The sequence below is a fragment of the Adiantum capillus-veneris genome, chromosome 18, assembly GCF_014529385.1.
Source record: "Adiantum capillus-veneris isolate H3 chromosome 18, ASM1452938v2, whole genome shotgun sequence".
Taxonomy (NCBI): domain Eukaryota; kingdom Viridiplantae; phylum Streptophyta; class Polypodiopsida; order Polypodiales; family Pteridaceae; genus Adiantum; species Adiantum capillus-veneris.
This window is the reverse complement of record NC_140948.1, coordinates 17,143,361-17,166,172: the sequence shown is the minus strand read 5'-3', so window position 1 is coordinate 17,166,172 and position 22,812 is coordinate 17,143,361. Positions and strand designations below refer to the sequence as shown.

The 22,812-nt window shown below is 45.9% G+C and overlaps 1 protein-coding gene across 2 annotated transcripts in view; it reads right to left on the bottom strand.

The window, feature by feature from the left end:
- MCA1 (PLAC8 family protein) overlaps positions 1-20,727 on the bottom strand; it is a 68,562-nt gene extending 47,835 nt beyond the window's left edge. For both annotated transcript variants that reach the window (XM_086488364.1, XM_086488365.1), the window contains exon 1: positions 19,794-20,727. In XM_086488364.1, coding sequence (XP_086344490.1) covers positions 19,794-20,201 — 408 coding nt within the window. In that variant the 5' untranslated portion in view covers positions 20,202-20,727. The remainder of the gene's footprint in view (positions 1-19,793) is intronic.
- Positions 20,728-22,812: the final 2,085 nt, after the last annotated feature.

Genomic DNA, 22,812 nt, shown 5'->3' with positions numbered 1-22,812 from the left:
CCATATGGGCCGTCTCTTGCTTCTCCATCCATTCATCCTTCCAAGTGATGGCATCACCCGTGACATGCATGGAAGCCAAGAGAACCTTGTTATTTTCAAACTTTCTAACAACCGCAAAATAGGATGTAAATTGATGCAACCACGAGTAAATGACAATAGCATCCATCTTACCGTCATACTTACTGAACGTGATCTTCTCGGGAATTGGATCATTGGTCGTCCGTGTAGCAATGGTTGCCTCCGCAATGGTCTTGGCAAGCTTTTCATAATCGGGCTTCGAAGATGGGGGATCGGGTCACACCGCCAAGGTGGTGATGAGATCACGCATGGAATCACTTTCCAGCCTACGAGCCTCGGCTTCAACCGCCAATCGACGCTCCTCACGCTCCGCCGCTTCCACACGCTCTAATCGACGTGCCTCCTCTGCTTCCAAACGCTCTTGTCGTCGAGCTTCGTCTTGCCGCATCATCATCTCCATCATCATGCGCATCATAGCATCCATGGGATTTGCTGACGAAGGAGGAGGAGTTGGGGGAGGGCTTGGACGATCCATAGGTGGCACTTGCTCGCCTTCTTGATTGGTGGAGGTATCTGTCACCAGGAGGTGTATTTTTCCTGTTGCCTTCCGTAAATAAGTATTAGATATATTTATTTTATTTTTACTTGTTTGTTCTGGAACCCTTGAAAAGGTGCAAGTGGACATTGCATGGCCAGTGTGAAACGGCTGCAGCCAAATGGGTTTCTCACATCGGGGATCTAGGTCAGTCAGACAGGGACTGCCCGGGCCAGTTAGCACTGAATTCTGATGAGTATGGAAGCTCGTGTGCGCCAAACTGGAATTTGGGCCACTCGTCAAGTCACTGCAACTTTATAAGTTGAAAGGGGCCAGTAAATTAACCCACATTGTAGATGGTGGTCAAATGGTAGTCTTCAATGATGGTCAGGAGACCGATAGGGACGCCATGGAAGCATCTCCTAAATTTTAGGGAACTGCTATTTTTGACCGGAAAATGTGTTCGCGTCATTAGCTCTGGAATGACAAGGGGAACATTTTATTGCTCTGCTGCCAAGTCAACTGACGCACCAATTGAGATATTTTTAGCAGGGAAAGCCCAAACTCGGAAACTGGGCGACGTGTCAGCCTGTGAGCGATTTTGCCACTCTGGGAGGCAAAAACGAGCTGCATATCAACAAAGGGGGCGCCATTTTCAGCCTCAAGTGGATTGTAGCAGGTACAGAAGCTATGGAATGCTTACCTTGCCCTCTATGCACAGTATGGTGACGGGAGTGATGCCCCGCACGCTACATACTGCTCTCTTTCTCCCCTACGTACAGTATGTTATGCCCCACTAGTGGGCTTCTCATTTGACCTATGTACAGTTTTGGGGGTTTATGCGTGTTTGCCAAGGCAAGAGCCTTCTGAACAGGAACCGGATCAGCTAATTGCTAATCCCCCACAGGTACGCACAGTTCCATCACGAAAGATTGCGAGTTTGGAGAGTTTTCTCGCGTGAAAACTCGTCCAATTCACAGGGGAATTGTCCCATTGCGTGCGGGAGCCCTTGGGACACGCGTAGGCGTGTTCGCTCCGCTAAAAACGATCCGAAACAGGGAATTACAGCCTGCTGTGTTTTTCTGCAGGTTTAGGGTTTCGCACCTAAACTGCAAGGGAACATCGGGGGAGCCTCGTGAGAGCCTTGGGATGCGTGTACAGGCTTTTGGGCTCTCGGCAGTGAAAAACAGAGAATTACAGCCCACTGAATTTCTGTGACAGCTCACCAGAAAGCTTCCAGATATCGAGGGAATCCGTCCTAGACAGGTGTTTTTGACCTACAGGGGTTTTTGCGCCGTTATGCTGTCGAAATCCGATCGAAAACCTGCGTTTTCAGCCCTCGCCAGGTTTGGACAGCTTTGTGAAAGCTTGTGCTAAGTGGTCGGATCGTCTACCTTAATTTGAATAAAGAAATACCGAAAGGGGCGCCAGTCTTTGGGGCCTACAGGGTGTCGGTCTCGTGTGCGTAGTGACATTCTAGTCGCTGGACGCAACTGTGTTCTCTTCCCTTCTCAGTGCTCTGTGTAAAGTTAACAGGTAATTGAAATAGTACCGCCCTCTACGTTGTACGGGCCGGTTATAGTATCCATACCGCTACGAGTCTTGACCATGCAAGGATTTCTCCTCTTGGTTCAAGGAAGGTCACAGACTAATCTTCGGGAGACTATCTACCCCCTCGTCGGCGCACCCCGCATGCAACACCTGATATACAATTGGTTGCTATTTTCCGACGCTCAAGGCGCACGACACTACGCACAATGGCAAGCCTGTTGTTCAAAGAGTGGGAGGAGTATACACCGAAGGGCTGCCAACGCAACCAAAAACACGAGAGAAAAAAAACACTTTTATCGGGGATTAGCGAATTAGTGCAAAATCTTCAAAGCTCTCATAGCAATGTCAGGTGCAGCGGAATTGAAATGGTTAAGATCTAGTTTTAAACTTCCACGAAATCCTTTCCTTCTTTCCTTGTGTTAGTGAATACTTTGTGCTTCAATGGATGTTCCTTTTATGTTCCCCTGAAGAGAGGGGTTGAGCAAATGCAAACGTCACGTGACACATCCAACCCTATGTGTCCGTGGACAAGCTACAGCATGATCAGGGTTCAGTTCGGTCCACTAAGTCTAGATTAGAAGTGATCTGGCACTTTTGTGAGTCTATTCGTAGACCGTGCATGCCCAGTCACTTAGTATAGATGCATATCCTCTGGTTGCACACAGCATGATCATAAGCATTCCCATCAGAATCCTTCAAGGGAATTTTCCAGTGCCGCACTTAATAAGTTGGTGGAACTAACTCAAATGAGGCAACTTGCCAAGGTGGGGTCACCAAGAGAAAATCACCCGAGAACAGGGCTACATTGCATTTTTGGACGTGGTCCCAATGGTGAAAGATGGTCAGATGACCAGTGAGAGTCCAATGGTAGCATTTCTAAAATTTAGGGAACTGCTATTTTGGGCCACGAAATCTGTTCGCGTCATTAGCTTCAGAATGACAAGGGGATCATTTTATTACTTTGCTGCACAAAGTCAAGTGATACACCAGTTGAGCGATTTTTAAGCGGGAAGCCCAATGTGGAGAAATTGCATGCATGAGTGCCAAGTGGCGCTTTTTGGGCAATTTACCAAGTTTGGGAGAACAGAATTCGTAACTGACTTTTCGGAGCAGTACGTTGCACCTTACATTGGTATCAGAGCGAGCTTTGGCAATGTTTTGTATCACTCAAGGAAAGAACCACAGAATTTTGGAGGCTGATAACTCTAATTTTCAACCATTTCTCTGCATTTTTGAGCTTCCTATGACTTTACCTAGGACCAAAGAGCTCATTTTCAACATTGGAGCGCATCAGATATGGAACTCTTCCCCTTTTGCATCTATTTGTTCACAGATGCATTACAAATCAAGCGCAGAAGAGAGGGCGCTCGATTTATGCTGGGGGGATGCTTCATTGAGAACCTGTTACAAGTTAAGAGCTATTGTGTGCAAGCTTTCCCCTCTATGTAGATTGAAGTGCAAGAACTGAAGCCTTGCACAGCTTTCACTGCTCTCTCTCTCCCCTACGTGCAGTAACATGATGCCCCACAAGAGGGCTCTTCATTTGACCTATGTACAGTTGTGTGGTCTTATGCTTTTGTCGAGGCAAGAGCCTCTTTGAGCAGGAACAGGAGTAGCTAACTGCTACTCTAAAAGCAGGCACCGGTGAGGGTGATAACCTCACCTTAGAGGTGCATTTTCAATGCTGGTTATGCGCTGTTTTTGGACTGTTTTGCAGCCGTATGGATGCCAAAAGCATTGGGAACAGTGCCCCACTGTCAGTGGACAGTTCTGGGACTATTTAGGGCTAAAAACAGGGTAAAAACGAGTAAATACAGCGAGCTGTAATTTCTGTTTTTGATCTGGAAACAGAGGGTTTATTCTTTGGAAGCGAAATTCCAGCAGGGGGATTTGTTAAGGGCGAGTTTTGGGGCCGTTATGCTGCCGAAATTTTGCCAAAACAGGTATGATCTAGTCGGATACAGATGAAGATCCCCAGGACTCTAATTTTGTAACTTTACCCTCTAAAGGAATAAAGAAATACCGAAAGGGGCGCTAGTTTTTGGGGCCTACAGGTTGTCGGTGTCTGCTCGAAGCATTCTAGCTTCCGAGCTATGTGCGCTTTGAAGTGTTAATTCCCGTTGCAGGTTCCTTCTGCAAGGTTTCTCTAAGTGTTAAAGTTTTAAGTAAAGTTTCGGGTGAAAGCCTAAGTCTACCGCCCTTCGGGCCGGTTTCACACTTCATTTTATTTTTGTACCCAGACATTGGATTAGATCCACAAGGATTGTATCAGTTTGGTAACTTTGGCCTTTTGAAGATGGTTAATATAACATTTCAATTCTCTCTCTCTACACATCTCTGTCTCTCTCTCTTCAAAGAAATAAAAGGAACCATCATTCATGCTAAGTAGCACACATCAAAGCAAGGAAAAAAGTAAAGATTTGTGGAAGTGTAAAGTCTCAATCTTGTCACCATTCCAATTCCGTTGCACTAGACACAATTCTCTTCGTGTAGGGATTTCTTCTCCTCCAATTCCACTCCCGCTTCTGGTGATGACAATGCACTAAGTACTTGGGTACTTGGGTTTTTCGGGCACTTGGGTTACTTGGGTACTTGGGTTCTTAGTACTTGGCATTGCTTGCGATCTAAGTTTAGGAAGGCTTTTCACTTGCCCAAGCTCAACTCCTTGCAGGCCACCCCTAGGCAGCCTTGCGCTCACACTAAGGTTGCTTTTACCCACCTCACGTCGATTGGCATGTTGCAATGTGCAAGGTCCACTCTCAATCAATTGAAAAGTGGAACGAGGGGGGGCTGGACAAGCCCTTTCTAGGTTACCTACCATGGTCTCTTCCAAAACACATATTAGAGAGATCCACACGCCCAAGTGATCTTCGGTTACATACAATCTCAAAAAAAAAGCAACAAAAAAAAAATGTGGTTCTTTATGGCTTAATTGCCCTTAAGACAGAGAGATGACAACGGAGCGAACGCCATGCACTAAGGGTGGGAGTGGCTAATAAGTCCAGGGCAAGGACATAAAGATTCTTTGAGAAAATAAATTTGAGAGAGGTTCTTTTCTTGAGTAATGATACCGAACACTGCCAAAGAGCTCTAATACCAAAATAATGTGCAGTGGAAGTGATTGATGGTGAATGCTCAGAATGAGTGCGCAGTGTGTACTCATGGTTCCTTTTACTGCATGAGAGGGTTCCTTTTACTTCATGTGAGAGATGGGGAGTCTGGACAATAGACTAAAGAGAGAAGAGACTGATACTATGAGTGAAGGTTTTGTGAGTGAAAGAGAGAGAGAGAGAAAAGAAATTTAACACCAAATGGGGTCCCAAACCCCTCCAACGGGCCTCCCCTCTCTATCACTAGAGAGGTATTTGCTTTAGATTGCATAAAATTCTTCTTTAGCCATTGCGGTGGTTGCTTCGTCTTTTGGATTTGTGGTGTCACGGTTGCCCTTCCTAGTGCATCGGAGTAGTACTTCCCATGCCTTGTCTTCTAGATTGATCCCTGGAGACTACCATTCAAGACACACCTACTTTCCTTATTCCTAGACTGGCATGTTATTTCATACAGGTGGACAGTGAAATAACATACAGGTGGATAGTGGTCCTTTTCAGACTAGAAACCAGTTACAGTTAGCCATGACATTCTTTGCAATTGGGGAGATGTTCTTCTCGGTTCTCCCAGATTTGGTTCCCGGTTCCACAGGCATATTTTCTTTCAGATTCACCTACCCCAGGTGGTCCGATTACACAAGTAGAGACTATTGGAGGGTTATGACAGTTATCCATGGTTCAGGTGTTCTCCCTTCAGAGGGGGATGTGGAGCCAACTTGGGAGTTAGTTTCCGGGACTACTTCCTTAAAGGTTTAGTGGTCCCATGTGCAATGGATAGGATTGACAATCTATTTGGTGGCCTTCTACATCACCTTGTTCTTCTCTTGCACAGCTTGGAGATTCCGGTATGTGGTATATGATGGGAGGTGCAAGTTTCCGACTCTTTCCTCGAGGGTGAAGCACTTAAGAGCTGGGAAATGATCCGAATACCATTAGTTTTTGCCTTTATCCTCAATTTTGATGCATTCTCTTGGAGTGGTCAGCAATAGTACCTTCTGCAGATGTTGGTTGTGTGACTTGTGAGTCGGTTAGGTTGAGGAGATTCTTGATAGAGATGGATTTATTTTCAACGGACAGCATTTTACTTCCCGCATGTCTTTCAGGGATAGCAGTTGGATTGTATAATGCAAGATGCTTTCTATTGCGGAGCTTGTAGCAGATATCGTCGTCCACAAAACCCTCTCTTTACACTTGCAGATTGCTCACTCCAGCTTCCTGGTCTGTCTTCCTTTCAAGGAGCTGTGAGGGGGTGTTAGAGTTCAGGCATCCCTCTAGATTCGTCCAGTCGGTCCCAAGTTCTCCCAGGTACAAGTGTTAGGGAGCGAAGGTTGTTTTGTGGCTATGCCTGGCCAGTGTGAGGTTGTTTTCTCATGTCGGGTTGTGTTTAGCCATGCCTTGATCCCTACGGGCCTCCAGTGCTCTCTCTTGAGTTCCTCCTATTGTTCCCTCATTTTCCAAGGTCGTGCAGCTAGAGGAGTGGATCGAACAGCCAGCCTTTGGGCCTATATTCGGGTCGGGGGAGGGGGTCACCTTATTAGCAGTGCAATTGAGCCCAGAGGGGGGCACCTTCCCTTAGGTGCTCCAGAGGGCATTGTGGAAGATGAGTGGGGAACCAACATTTTTGTTGCAGATCAGCCCAACGTTTTTGCCCAGCAGATCAGCCCCAACGTTTTTCAGTGATCATGCAATGGTGCAGTTTCTTATCCGAGATTCAGATCCATGTCAGATCTAGCCACGAGGAGGTGGACCAGATCTATGCTCTCAAAGCATGTTGGAGATCGTATCCATGTGGAGAGGGCATGTCACTTTTATGAGCAGCTTGTTATCAGCATGGAGAGCATGTCACAGATCTCACTTTCGCTCTCTCTCATTCTCAGATGTCCTCTCTTTCTACCTCAGTGATCTCCCTTCATGTATGTGGCATTGCAGGGGTTCTAGATCGAATATGGTATCAGAGCCCTAGGTGTCACGACCACCTTGGATGCTCGGATTTGGCTAATGCGGTGCCATTTTGGACATGATTGAGAGAGAAGAAGCTTGCTGTTTTTCGCTTGTATGGGGCAGATTTGGCTATGTGGAGGCTATGGACCCTTGTCTACGACTTCCCCGTCTTTACCCTTGTTTACCCCAGCCTCTCTCTGCCGAAGGGAGCCCGATGGAGGACGCAAAATGTGTAGCAATGCTGGATTGCTTTGATTTTCCCAGATGGAGTCATGTTGTCGTGCCTTCTCGCAAGGGGAGCAAGCATGCGCTTGTTGGATCCAGAGGGGGGGCTATTCATTTCCAGCTTCTTCTTCAGAGAAAAGTGTTTGGACGGGATCTTCTTCAACATTTCTAGAGCAGGTTTCTATGGCTGTGTTTTCTTCGAGGAGATGGATTGGCAGATTTGTTTTGCCTTTCGCAAATGCATGTCTTTCTTAGAATTGTCGATGGAGCTACTTATCTTATGGGTAGCAGGTTGATGATTCTAGATTACGGATGATAGAGGGGGATCCCTTTCCTTCTTGAAGCAGAGGATGTTCTTTGATTTTCTATTGTCCATCTAAGGATGGGAGTTACACTTCTGGCTTCAGTTGACTCTTGTTCATCCGGTATGCAGCACTTTGCGTGTATGTTCCAGTGCATGTGTTGGAGTTGGCTTTGACAGGCACAGGGCGATATTTTTATCTTCAAAACCACTTCTCGTTTGATCATCCAACTCTCTTGGATGAGGTTTAGAGGTGGAGCATGTGGTGCCAGAACCTTAGCCAACAATGACAACAGTTCAAGGAGGTTTTGTTGAAGTGTGGACTTCTCCTATCTCCATGTTCTCTCCTTCCTCAATGGTAGTGTGGTCCTACAAATTTGGTCATTCCTTTGCCCTTTTGTGAGCTTGTTGGTACCAATTGTGGGACAGTTTACAATCTCTTGTGAGCTTGTCAATAACAGTTGTTGGACATGTTTGCAACCTTTTATGGGCGGTTTTCTTGATGCTCGACAACAGATTTGTCGACAGTTAGTGCAGACATCTAGTTCCTGCGCCCGCAGCCAGCAACATTTGGATGCTTCTTCCATACATCCCTTTGGAGAGCTCCAACCTTGGGGGCAATCCTTCGGGTGCAAATCTGGCCACGACTGGCAAGTATAGCAGGTTCTTCCCTTGCAGTTTTTTTCCCAGCTTTCTGGCATGTTACAAATCAGCCCCCACGTTCTTCATGGGCTTGTTCCCCGAGCCAGTTCCTTTACTTTTCCTTTAAAGCATTGGTGTCATGTTGTGTATTGGGTATTGATTGCATAGTTCAGTTGTGGGTATGTTCTCTTCAGCACAAGTACAAAGGACAATTTTGGTGAAGATTTTAAGGAAGCAAATTGTAACAAACTCGGACACTCCAAGTCAAGAATCTACTGCGACACGACAGGAATTCACTTCAAAACAATTCACAATTAGATTCGACACAGGCCCGGCGGAGTTCTGTGCAAAGAGGTATTGGCCCCAAAGACTGGCGCCCCTTTCCGTATTTCTTTTTATATTAAATCTGTTGCACAAAGTACAAGGGAGTGGGAGGGTCTCACTCTCAAACTCTGCGTCCAGATGCTCTGTAGAGTGAGAGCCCTGCCCACGCTTATAAAGGTTTACAAGGGATGCCAAAAGCAGAGCCACAAAAGTTGCCCATAAAAAACCTTGCAAAAATAAAGCAATTCTTCTCACAAGTTCTCTTGCTTAGTAAATAAAGCAGCTTAAAAATAAAGCTCTCTCTCTCTTTCTCTTGCATAGAAAGCCCACGCAAAAAGCTGCTTTTCCCTACGCATCCGCCACGTCAGTTGTCCATATAGATTTCCGCAGAATGCGCCGCAATTTCCGGGGAGGTCCGTACGCTGCTACCACATGTCACCGCAAGAATTCCGGGACTGCTGCACGTCACTGCCACGTCAGCCAGCCAAGGCGGGGGTGTGTGTACAGGGCAGCCACATCACCAGTTTGTGACATATCCCCCTCTTGAAAGCATTGTAATCGCCCTCGATTACGCCTGCTAAACAGACAGAAGCCATAAACTGTCTTAACAGACACTGACTGTTAGTACCGACGCACTAGGAACACACATCTAGCACATGTACCAATCGATAGTCACATCACGGGACATCACATGAAAAATCACATTCAAAATTTATTCGGATCTCGGACCATGATTAATCGGCAACGTATTTAGCAATCGCATCTAGATCCACTCGGGACCTCATAGATGCCCGATTGACTAATCCTTATTGCAATCACATCTATCGAGATCTTTCAAACCGAAATGCTACAGTCATTTCGTCTATCAGTTCCTGCACTTAAACAAGTCAAGAACAAATCAATATCATATTATCGGGAATTCCAATTCATAAAGTCATACAGCAGACTACTGTCAACTCACAGTATCCCTGAAACTCAAAAGAGACATCAATGACTTTAGTATCAAAAATTGGGGCAATTTGTTGACAAAGGAGTGGAGCGACTCCCCTCTTGTGCATACCCGCTACACCAAATTCCGCCCAAGCTGAGTTCGGGGTTCGATTCGGAATAGACTATGCTAAACCAAATGCTTCAAGGTAAAGATTCACAATCTGAGGAGTATCTGCTAGGTCCTTCTCCTCCATCCACTTCGCAAATTTAACCAAGAACCTTCTTATCGCTTTACCCTTTATCTTTTTGTCTTTATGTGCCAAGATCTTTTCTGGAACAAGGATCTCCTCGTTTTCTTCAGCTTCGGGTTGTTGTCACGAGATTGTGGCAACTTCTGTGTTGGTTTTCTTTAAGGGAGATTTTATTTCCTTTGTTTATATCCCTCTGGAAATCTAAACGCCCGGGAGTTGCATGGCCAGTGTGGAACGGACGGGAATGTCCAGTAAGAGTCTAGGTCGGATAGGCACTTACCCTGTTTGACCAGTTGACACTGAAGATGGACAAGTAGACAAGAGACTAGCAAAGACGGGGTCATTGATGGAAAATCATCTATAAATGAGCCACATTGCAGATTTGGGTCTGGTAGCGGACTTCAAAGATGGTCAGAAGACCAATAGGAATACAAATGATGCATCTCCTAAATTTTAGAGAGTTGCTATTTTTAGACCATAAAAGGTCTTCACGTCATTAGCTTCGAAATGTCGAGGGGAACATTTCATTGCTCTGCCGCTAAGTCAACTGACACACCGTTTGAGATCTTTTTAGACCTGAAGGCTGAGCTAGAAGAACTGTCAGAAGAAGAAGAAGAAGAACTAGGTACTCCTTCAAATCGCACATGCTTCTTTTGCTTTCTTGCCGAGGCAATGTAGATTGACTACCCAAATAACCCTGGGAAGTCAGTTCCTTTCTTCTGCTTTTTGTCGTGCTTTTTGACTTTGTTCTGCGCGTCAAAAAGCTTGCTAATCCGTGCATCAACCACCTCTTCTAATTCTTGCTCTGTAAACATCCTCGGAGCAGGAGGTTGTTTGAGTGCCGGTTTGAGGGGTGGCTCCGTGGTTTGCCGCCACTGTGAGTGCACCTCGTCGAAGGAGGTCTGGGTTTGAAATTTTGCAAGTTTAGGGTCCTTCGCAAAATCTATCATCAACTTTGTCGCATCATCGACCAATTTCCGATGTTCCATCTCTTCAAGCTCCGCCTGAGTAGGCCGAAGCGGGCCGTACTCCTCGCGTGAATCTTCTTCGTGATCTCTTCTCGCATCTCCGGATGCAGAGAAAGTCGATTGTCCTTTGCTTGAATCCATAAGTGCCGCGTAAAAAGGATCGGATTTCCCAGTAGAAGAGAAATCGGTTGCGCTCTGATACCATTGTAATAGACTTGGACACTCCAAGTCAAGAATCTACCGCGACACGACAGGAATTCGCTTCAAAGCAGTTTACAATTAGATTCAACACCGGCCCAGCGGAGTTCTGTGCCAAGAGGTATTGGCCCCAAACATTGGCGTCCCTTTTTTATATTAAATTTGTTGCACAAAGTACAAGGGAGTGGGAGGGTCTCACTCTCAGACTCTGCGTCCAGATGCTCTGAAGAGTGGGAGCCCTGCCCACACTTATAAAGGTTTACAAGGGATGCCAAAAGCAGAGCCCCAAAAGCTGCCCATAAAAAGCCTTGCAAAAATAAAGCAGTTCTTCTCACAAGTTCTCTTGCTTAGTAAATAGAGCAGCTTAAAAATAAAGCTCTCTCTCTCTCTCTTTCTCTTGCGTAGAAATAAGCCCACGTAAAAAGCTGCTTTTCCCTACGCATCTGCCACGTCAGTTGTCCGTACAAATTTCGCAGAATGCGCAGCAATTTCCGGGGAGGTCCATACGCTATGTAAGGTGCAGCGGAATGAATGTTGTATTTTCTCAAGATTAGTGATCTTTATTGCTCAAGGTTCCTTTTAGATCTTAGGGAAGGAGAGAGCCTTCCGTCTTGTAGAGTGTTGTGATCACGAACAAAGTGAGTGGATATTGTGCGTGCAAGTGAATGAGACTGAGAGAAGGAGAGAGAAGAGATACGACACCCGAGAGGTTGTAAAACCCTCCTCCGAAGGCCCCACTCTCGTCGGCGAGAGTGGTCTAACTTTGATTGCACAAAGGTGTACAATGCTAATGCAATGGACTGATGCAATGGAACTATGCCGATGACGACGACGACTTGGGCTGAAATCTGTGATCTTCTATATGCTAAAATTCTTGGACTGTTTCGGGGCTGAAAATGGACTGTTTACTACTGTCTTGAGGCTGAAAATGAGTGGTTCTTATCTGGGGGTCATGTTGAAGATGAAAACGCTGATGTTGCTGACACCATAGGCTGCGTTTTAGGCTGCTGTTGTGTGCTGAAATCGCTGGATCAGCAGGTTTCTTCAAGGTTGGAAAACGCTGGAATGGCAGCAAGAAAAACGCTGATCTGTTGTGGAGACCTAGCATTAGTAAAAACGCTGAAAGGCTGGGATAAAAACGCCAGCAAGGAAGGGGTGATGGTGATATCTGCAAGGGAAGGAAACGCCAGGGGGTAGGACCTGATGGCAATGCTGGATCTAGAAGAAAAACGCCAATGATGGGGTGAGAGGTATGGCGAGGCTACGTGCTGAGGGGGGGTACTGCTGAGAAGTTGCCTGTTGAGCGAGACGCTCCTGCTGCCTCATTGATGCTAATGGATTCTGATGGAAATTCCGATGATCATGCTGTGTGCAACCGGAGGATATGCATCTATGCTAAGTGACTGGGCATTCACGGTCTACGAATAGACTCACAAAAGTGCCAGATCACTGCTAATTTAGACTTGACTGAACTGACTGAACCCTGCTGTGGTGTAGCTTGTCCACGGACACATAGGGTTGGGATGTGTCACGTGACATCCCCTCCTTTTCAAAGTGAGGTACTGGTACCGAACTGTATGGCGTCGAGGGAGATCGCCAACAGCATCCGGAATCCTGGAAGGGACTCTTCGCCGACCCACTATGCTATGTGGGTCGAGCGATACTTGAACTTCATAAAGGTCTGCAACGCTTGCTTCTTTGGGCCGCGCCGAAAGCGACACAAAGTCTTTTGTGGCTCCTTTGATACTTCAACTTCGTCGAGTATCCTGCTTCTTTCGTTTTCAAGAATCTCCATGGCGGAAAATTCCTGAAACATTCTCCAACACAAAACCATGAACATAACCATTCCATGTAAAGTGAAGGAAAAAAATCTTGTCTTCTCTAAAGACTGTGTATGCAATGTAGATGAACATAGAGACGGAGTGACAACTTGTTCATCAAATACATGCAAACAATGAGGTCGAATCTTTTCTGTTTGATCGAAATCAATCAACTGTGGCAAATCACAATGGAAATGCCCATGCTTGGTGCTCATACAATCATGTCCTCTTTCGGAAACTGTGTCATACCAAGGAAGAGACGTGGAATGTGACTTCCTGACGTACAAACTTTTCAACTTTTCATGAACAATCCGTATACATTCCTGCTCATCCATGAGAGAAATGTGCTCAACATACAATATGTCATGCCTAGGAAAAGGGATCACATAACGATGCTGACTAAAATACAGGAAACCGTCACGAATGAAACACTTGAACAATGCGTGCGTATCAATCATGCGAACACATAATACTTCCTATGATGGCTCTTTGGACCAAGGCTCGAGAGCCAAGATCGCTTCTTCCGGATCTATCGAATCTTCGTGTGGGGGATCTGTGGACCTTGACTCGAAAGCCAAGATCAATTCTTGGTGATTAATCGAATCTACAACGAGGTTAGCTTCGCTAGAAAAAGCATCCACTAACACATCATCCTTGTGAACAATCACATCATCTTTATGCAATTCATCATGCTTGTCTTTTTCATCCAAATCATCATGCAAATCATTATCATTCAAATCATCATGCTTCTCATAATCATGCAAGTTCTGTGTGTCATGTTGTAGAGAAAAAGAGACTGAGAGAGTCTCCTTATCTCAAATCCTTTCAACCTTGTCCTGCATATTAGCAATGAGAGATGGAGAAGGAGCAGTGTCCACTCCATGAAAGACAGTAGCAGAAGCACTGTCGGCATTGAGAGTTATAGTGTTAGCCGAAAAATTTATGAAAGCATCAATTTCACGAAACCACTTAATGCCTAAAATCATATCACATCCTAAGAGAGGAGAAACAACAAATCTTCTAGTAAAGGCAGTCTATTGAATTGCAAACAACACATCAAGGCACTCCTCCGTGATGAAAGCGTCCATACCTGGACGAAAGCCAGAGACCTCGATAGGAGATCTCGGACTGACTTCAAGGCGAGCTCTCTCAACAAGAGAGGAACTGATCACATCATGCATACTACCTGGGTCAAACAATATGACAAAATGGTGCCCCGACGTACGACCATAACATTTAATGAGAGAATCATCAATGGGAGGGTCCTGAGAAACTTTGGGCACACCCGTGTTATCATTCATTGCATTGACAGATGTAGTGGGTGCTGTGGGTTCTTTAGATTCATTCGATTCAAGCTTAGGACATGTTCTTTTTATGTGACCCTTAATGTGACAATGAAAACAACGACCTTCCTTAGAATAAGTGCTTTGTTCTTCCGACGTGATGCATCCTCCTACAATTCCTTGTGTTACCTTTTTATATGGAGTAAGCTTAGGTTTAGCAATTGTGTTAGCCTTACCCTTAGATTCATTGGAAGAATTCTTTGATGAGAGACTGTTGGAAGATTGGTTAGAAGAGTTATCATTCTTACCATTCTTACCGTTCTTACCGTTCTGAGGGTTCTGAGAAGTCTGCGAGGTACTTGTGAAAGTCTTGTTCTCCTTAGGCTTTCCCTTGTGCTTCATCTCCTGTGCGAGAGCAATCGCTACCGCCTTATTGAGATCGATTGGATCGAATACCTCGACATCGTACTTGATATACTCGTCCAATCCAAAGAGAAAAGCCTCTTTGCGCTCATCATCCGACATGCGTAGTTGGGTACCTAGCTGCAAAACACGATTAGAAAAAGACATAACCGGCATACCATTTTGCTTGAGAGCGGGCCAATCGTCCTTCAATCGTGCAAGGTACTGAGGTGGCATAAACCGCGCCTTGAGCTTGTCTTGGAAATCAGTCCAACTAAAAGAGAGGGGCGTGAAATCGTCGGCTGCCTCTAGGTGCACGGCTAGCTGTGCCTCTTGCCATGCGTGGTACCAATGGATGGCATCACCGGCAAGGTACATAGCTACCGTCAAAACTTTGCTATTTCCTGTCTTCTTAGTTGTCGCAAAATAAGCATTAAATTGATGCAACCAAGAATGAATAACTGTAGCATCCATCTTACCGTCATACTTACTGAAAGTCAACTTTTCTGTAACTGGATGGTTGGAATCCACGTCGTGGCTTGCGTCACTTGACGAACTCCCACGATCTTTGGGTGGTTCGGTCTTCGAGGCTAGCAATTGGGAAATAAATTCTTGATTGCCAATCTCCCTTTGAGCTTCACGCTCGTTGTCCTTTTCTGCTTTTCGTTCATCGCGCTCACGTTCGAGAGCAAGTCGATTTTCTTCTTGTTGTGCGGCAAGTCTTGCGTTTCTTTCATCACGGTCACGTTCCTGAGCAAGTCGATTTTCTTCTTGTTTTGCCGCAAGTCTTGCGTTTCTTTCATCGCGCTCTCGTTCTTGAGCAAGGCGACTTGCTTCGTCTATCCATCATGGCCATCATCTGCTTGACCAGTGCCTCCATAGCACTTAGTGGCGTAGATGGTGAAGGGGGAGAGTTGAAGAAATCATCTCCGGGTGGGGACGAGTCTTCGTCGCCTCTCTCATGCTCATCACCTGTATGCGAAGTATCCATTCCGCTTCGGGTGACGACCGTGCACTATGATCTTGGGTTCTTAAGTTCGCGTGGAACTTGGGTTCTTGAGGGTCTTGAGGTTCTTGAGGTCCTTGATTCGTGAGAATCTTGGGTTCTTGAGGTTCTTGAGTCTTGAGGGTCTTGGGTTCTTGGGGTTCTTGAGGTTTTCTTTCGCTTGCAAATCTCGTTGGAGAAGGATCTTCTCTTCACCCGAGTTCTACTCCTTTCTGCGCGGGCGCACCCCTTGGCAACCTTGCACTCACACCAAGGTTGCTTTTTCCCACCTCACGTCGATTGGCCGGCCGCTAAGTGCACGGTCCGCTCTCAATGAGTGAAAAGAGACACAAGGGGAGGCTGAACAAGCCCTTCTTTCTTGGGATTCCTGTCACTCTTCAACAAAACACGATTAGGAATCGCCACGCCCAAGTAAACTTGGGTTCGTGCGATTGCAACAAGCAAAAAAAATTATTGTGGTTCTTATGGTTCTTTCCTTGAGTAATGCAGAACACTTTCAAAGCTCTAATACCAATGTAAGGTGCAACGGAATGAATATTGTATTTTCTCAAGATTAGTGATCTTTATTGCTCAAGGTTCCTTTTAGTTCTTAGGGAAGGAGAGAGCCTTCCGTCTTGTAGAGTGCTGTGATCACGAACAAAGTAAGTGGCTATTGTGCGTGCAAGTGAATGAGACTGAGAGAAGGAGAGAGAAGAGATACGAATCCGAGAGGTTGTAAAACCCTCCTCCGAAGGCCCCACTCTCGTCGGCCAGAGTGGTCTAACTTTGATTGCACAAAGGTGTACAATGCTAATGCAATGGACTGATGCAATGGAACTATGCCGATGACGACGACGGTGATGACGACGACGACTTGGGCTGAAATCTGTGATCTTCTATATGCTGAAATTCTTGGACTGTTTCGGGGCTGAAAATGGACTGTTTACTGCTGTCTTGAGGCTGAAAATGAGTGGTTCTTATTTGGGGGTCATGTTGAAGATGAAAACGCTGATGTTGCTGACACCATAGGCTGCGTTTTAGGCTGCTGTTGAGTGCTGAAATCGCTGGATCAGCAGGTTTCTTCAAGGTTGGAAAACGCTGGAATGGCAGCAAGAAAAACGCTGATCTGCTGTGAAGGCCTAGAGTTAGTAAAAACGCTGAAAGGCTGGGATAAAAACGCCAGCAAGGAAGGGGTGATGGCAATATCTGCAAGGGAAGGAAACGCCAGGAGGTAGGACTTGATGGCGATGCTGGATCTAGAAGAAAAACGCCAATGATGGGGTGAGAGGTATGGCGAGGCTACGTGTTGAGGGGGGGTACTGCTGAGAAGTTGCCTGTTGAGCGGGAAGCTCCTGCTGCCTCTTCTGCCAGAAAGTGCTAACTTGGGTTTGCTTGTATATTAACTTAGCAAAATTGCCCTACATACTTTTGTTGGAAAGTCACTTCAAAATAATAAGTGAAAATAACCAAAAATTGGAAAATAGGCTAAATGCACTCGAAAATTCCCCTAACTGATGCTAATGGATTTTGATGGGAATTCCGATGATCATGCTGTGTGCAACCGGAGGATGTGCATCTATGCTAAGTGACTGGGCATGCACGGTCTACGAATAGACTCACAAAAGTGCCAGATCACTGCTAATCTAGACTTGACTAAACTGACTGAACCCTACTGTGGTGTAGCTTGTCCACGGACACATAGGGTTGGGATGTGTCACGTGACACGCTGCTGCCATGTGTCACCGCAAGAATTCCGGGACAGCTGCCACGTCAGCCAGCCAAGGCAAGTGTGTGTGTGTGTACAGGGCAGCCACGTCACCAGTTTGTGACACAAGTTACAATAGTGGTAGTATATGTGCTTATCCAAGTCTTACTAGGTCCTTTCTGGACCCCGACAGCTTCTTTGACAAACATGATCCTCAGGTGATGACCTTTCGGGCCTTCCTATTCTTAGCAGTCCAAGTTTACCAATGGTGTAATTCTCTTTGAGTCTCGACTATGAGATTCACATTTTGCTATTCAGTTACAAAGGAAGTAGCTTTACGCCAGGGTATCTCAGATTTCTTTTTGGTGGTACTTATTCTCTTTGCCTAGGAGTGAGCGGAAGGTGGTCCTATCTTGGGAAGAGCTCTCAGCTTTAGCTCTGTAGCTTTCAGTGACATTGTTTGCTCTGTTCCAACGTGGGGTTGAGTCCGTTGTTACCTCAGAGCGTACTTTTGAGGATACTTCTTTTTCAGAGGGGGCTTCCACATTATTATCTTCAATTGACTTTCGATGCTCCATTCATCGAAGTACAAGGCAGGGTGTCTTCTAGTCCTTGGTTTCCTTGCACACTTCTTATGGCTTTGGATGGTCTGCTTTAGTCCACAGCGCAATTAATATCTTCGCGGGTGTTCTTCTTTAGCCACTTACGGTGGTTGCTTCATCTTTCGGATTTGTGGTGTGACGGTTGCCCTTCCTAGTGCATCCGAGCAGTACTTCCCATGCCTTGTCTTCTAGATTTATCCCTGGTGACTGTTTCATTCAGGACACACCTACTTCCCTTATCCTTAGACTAGCATGTTAGTTCAGACACGTGGATAGTGGTCCTTTTCGGACTAGAACAAGTTAGCCATGACATTCTTTGCAACTGGGGAAATGTTCTTCTCGGTTATCCCAGACTTGATTCCACGTTCCACAAGCATATTTTCTTCGGATTCACCTACCCCAAATGATCCGATTACACAAGTAGAGACTATTGGAGGGTTATGACAGTTATCCATGGTTCGGGTGTTCTCCCTTTAGAGGGGGATGTGGAGCCAGCTTGGGAGTTAGTTTCTGAGACTACTTCCTTAAAGATTTAGTGGTTCCATGTGCAACGGATAGGATTGACAGTCTATTTGGTGGCCTTCTACAGCACCTTGTTCTGCTCTTGCACAGCTTGTGTGCAGGGTTGCTTGATCTTGCCGTGGTAGCTGCAGTCTTAGTTATTGCTATGTGTTCCTTTCTGTTGGATGTTAGTTCCCGATTCACTTTGAAAGAGGGGTGATATTCCTTCGAAATGTGTTCCAAACAGATGAAGATCAATAGCAGTTTCACTCTCAATTCCCATAAAGTTCCTTTAGATACACTTTGCAATACATCATTGTACATGGTGGTTGGTGCAGTTCTTTAGTTCTTCGTCATCAGACAAATGATTGCTCAACAGCTCTGGTTGTCCCATTCTTTGGGCTTCCCGTAGCAGCTTGGAGATTCTGGCATGTGGAATATGACTGCAGGTGCAAGTTTCCAACTCTTTCCTCGAGGGTGGAGCACTTTAGAGCTGGCAAATGATCCGGATATCAGTAGATTATGCCTTTATCCTCAATTTTCATGCATTCTCTTCGAGCGGGACAAGACCATGTGACTTAAACACTAGTAAAAAGATTTCGTCTTTAAAACGTTCAAGAGAAGTTTAGAAACGTTTGAAGCGTTTCGTAAGTTTCTTTGATTGAAAAAACGACTTTCTTGGCAACTATGCACCGATTGTTGGTTCTCATGCTCTATCCCTCTGTCCAACTGCGCTAAAAACGCAACTACAAGGCCTCCATGTTGTGTACGAAAGACAACTCTGGGACCTCTTCCAAAGGCTTCCACACCCCCCCCCCCCCACACACACACACACACAGCCACTCAATATATAAGGGAAGATGTAAAGTCACCACTCTAGACCAAAAACAGTCCGACTTGGACCAAATGGGGGACATGATGATGCCCCAAGACCTCCCAAGAGAGTATAGCCTCACAAGGCCACAAAGAAGCCCTCACTCCCTAGACCTAGACATAAGCCCACTATTTGTTGGCCCCGCTCCATCGATAGACTACAATGGACTGGTTGACTGTCTGTCTCTGCCTCTCTGCCGCTGCTATGTCTCATGCATGCTATGTCTCTGACTATTTCTCTATGTATGAACTTGCAAGCTCTGACCCCCATCCTCTCTATGTGTGGCTCTGTGCAGCGTCTGACATGGCTGAGAGGATCTAATTTTTTACTCTGAGGTCCAAGTGCTGCTCCCTGGGACAACCTGACAACATGTCCCAAGATATTACATCTTAAGCGTGGGCTGTGCTGGCCAACCACAATTTACTCAATACCAAGCACTCCCTACAACTCAAAAGAAATGCTCTTCGGACACTCCTAGAGGGAATAATTGCCACACCTTAATGAAGGGACAGACGAGTGTAGCTCTATGAAGCAACCAAAGGGCAGGGACTAGATATCCATCTAGTGAGGAGGAATTTACCACTGAACAAACACTAAAAAGCAGCAGGAAAATGATAGCAGACCACTAACCCGGTTATTGTCGACGAGAGTGATGAGAGGGATCAATCCAAGTAGCCTGTCAATCTCTGCCTGGCGCTCTTTAAATTGTGAGACAGTGCTCCAACCCAGGGCAAGGAGATACAAATAGCTCTTGTCTTTGCAGCTGTTAACAAGGAGGAATGCCCTCTTCAACGCTTCTTCAAGCTCTTCAAGGGGCTCACGTGTCTCAGGCCATTCTTTCAGATCCGAGAGCTTCAACTGCTCTAGAAGATTCCCAATGAGTTTGAGGTGTTGGGCAAACTGCTTACAATTCTTCTTGTGCATCCGAGCATTATTTGCTGCTTTCACAATGAGTGCTATGATCTTCACAGAGTCGAGACCAGTGAGCTGTGCTGCAGTGGCTACTTCTCCTAAATGGTTCCAGCTAAGGTGAGACATGGTTCTCCTCTTTCCTACACAATGGTGCTCGCTACGGCACCTACATCAAAAGGCCGCAAGTACGAAGCTTAAAGTGCCCTACCCCAAAATAATCGCCTCTAGCTTGCTTCCGCAAAAAGCTTCCAGCAACAGTACATGTCACAACGTAATCAGGGTGCTTGAGCAGATAAACTACACAGAACGTGCCTGAGAAGATGGGTTGAAACTGATTAGAATGCTTCGCCTCTTCCCATAGCGTGTCAATGGGTGTCCACATTGTAATGTGCGCGCAGATTCCACAATCGCGTTACGGCAAACTAGAACTAGGAAGCGGTGCATTTTAACATAGAAGAGAGTTAAGGCGGCGGTGGAGCTCCCACGCCATCATCGTCAGGCTCAGGGGGCAGGGCGCGCACCAGATCTCCACCACTCCACCATAGTAGGTGACTGACGCTGTCCACTGCATCAGCTGAGTTGATTCACAGAGACACGTGACCGTCAGGGCAGTCACGAGTACGTAGAGTTAGTCACCAAAAAACTTTTCTTCTATTTCTCACCCGACAAAAAAAAAGGACACTTTTCCATACACCCCTCGTCTATATGTGACACGGGAAAGGATCAAGGGTGGGAGTGAAAAGTTGGATCAAAATTCAATGAGAACTGCAGATTTTTTCGACGCCGTGGTATTGTAATCTTGGCACAAAAGCAACGTCTGCACAGTCATAACTTTCAACGGTGTGACACGACGCTTTTTATTTGTGCAATGAAGTCAAGCTATAAATAGATTCCTGTTGGAATTAGGGTTGCAGAGAAACACACACAGCTTGGAGAAGACGAAGGAAGCTCAAGGCACACAATAGAGAGTGTGTTACTTAGTGTGCAATGGAAAGATAGATAGCCCTAGAGTGATGGGCGTATATACAATGCACGGGGGAAAAAACCTCCTAAAGAGGGAAAAAATGCCCCGGCGGTCCTAGTGTGTTCACACACATCACTACCACATGTATATGGTAACAAATCCCCCCTGGAGTGATGCGGTGAACGAGAGCTGGCACATGAGTAAAGGGAAGTGCCATGCCCTGAGGACAGGATCAGTCCACAAAGGGGAGTAAGCCCAAAGCTTTGCGGAAAGCTTCAAGCTTCTCACGAGACAATGCCTTTGTGAAAAGATCTGCAAGGTTGTCCTGTGTTGGCACATAAGCCAAGTTGATCTCTCCTGCTGAGAGCCTCTCCCTGACATAGTGGTAATGCACCTCAATGTGCTTTGTGCGAGCATGAAAAACTGGGTTCCTCGCAACTGCCAATGCGCTCTGACTGTCAGTGTAGATAGTGTTGGCAGTGTCCTGTCCAACACCCAAGTCAGCCATAAGGCGTTTGAGCCATACACACTCAACCGTAGCTGTGAAGACCGCCCTGTACTCAGCCTCACAACTCGAAGTGGCCACAGTAGGTTGCTTCTTGCTCAACCATGATATACATGAACTGCCAAGCATGAAACAAAAACCACTTGTGGACACTCGCGTGTCAAAACAACCAGCCCAATCTGAGTCCGAAAAAGCATGTAAGTCTGGCGGCAATGATCCCCCCTTGGGATAAAACAAGCCAAGATGTAAAGTGCCACTAAGGTAGCGGAAAATCCTCTTGACAGCCTGCCAATGCTTAGACCCTGGGCTATGCATAAATCTGCTGACCTACGAGACTGCAAACTGAATATCTGGCCTCGTGTTGCATACATAAATGAGGCAGCCAACAGCAGTTTGGTAAAGAGTGACATCAGCAGGATCGCCAGCATCATGTAGACTCAACTTCAAACCTGTTTCCATGGGAGTGGCAATAGGTTTGCAATCCTCAAGTCCAAACTTACATAGCAATGTCTCTATGTAACTTTTCTGACACAAGGCAATACCACCATCACACTGCTTAAACTGTATACCCAAGTAATGATGCAACAGCCCCAAATCTTTCATCTTGAAAGTAGCATTCAAATCAGCCTTAAATTCAGCAATATGTCTCTCATTTGGTCCAGTGATCAGCAAATCATCAACATAAAGAACCACAATGAGAAATACATCATCCTCACGCTTTACATACAATGTGCTTTCTGTTGGACTGTTACGAAAGCCTCGTTTAACCAAATGAGTGTCAGCTTTCTCATACCAAGCACGAGGAGATTGCTTCAACCCATACAAAGCCTTCTTACATTTGAACACTTTGTCCTCTTGTCCTTTTATGACAAAACCGCGAGGCTGCGTTACATAAACTTCCTCAAATATGTCACCATTCAAGAAAGCAGTAACAATGTCTGATTGATGTACATCCCAACCAAAATGAGCTGCCAATGCACATAGAAAACGCACAGTAGTCATACGACAAGTGGGAGCAAAAGTCTCTTCATAATCTATGCCTTTTTGTTGTGCATAACCCTTTGCAACAAGTCGAGCCTTATGGCGATCGATCTCACCATCCGGCTTGCGTTTCAACTTGTAAACCCACTTCGTACCAATGGCCTTTTTGCCAGGAGGCAAATCACATAAAGTCCATGTGTCATTCTCTATAAGTGCATCATATTCTGATTTCATGGCAGCAATCCAATTTTCTGAATTCTGTGCTTCATCAAAAGACAGAGGCTCCT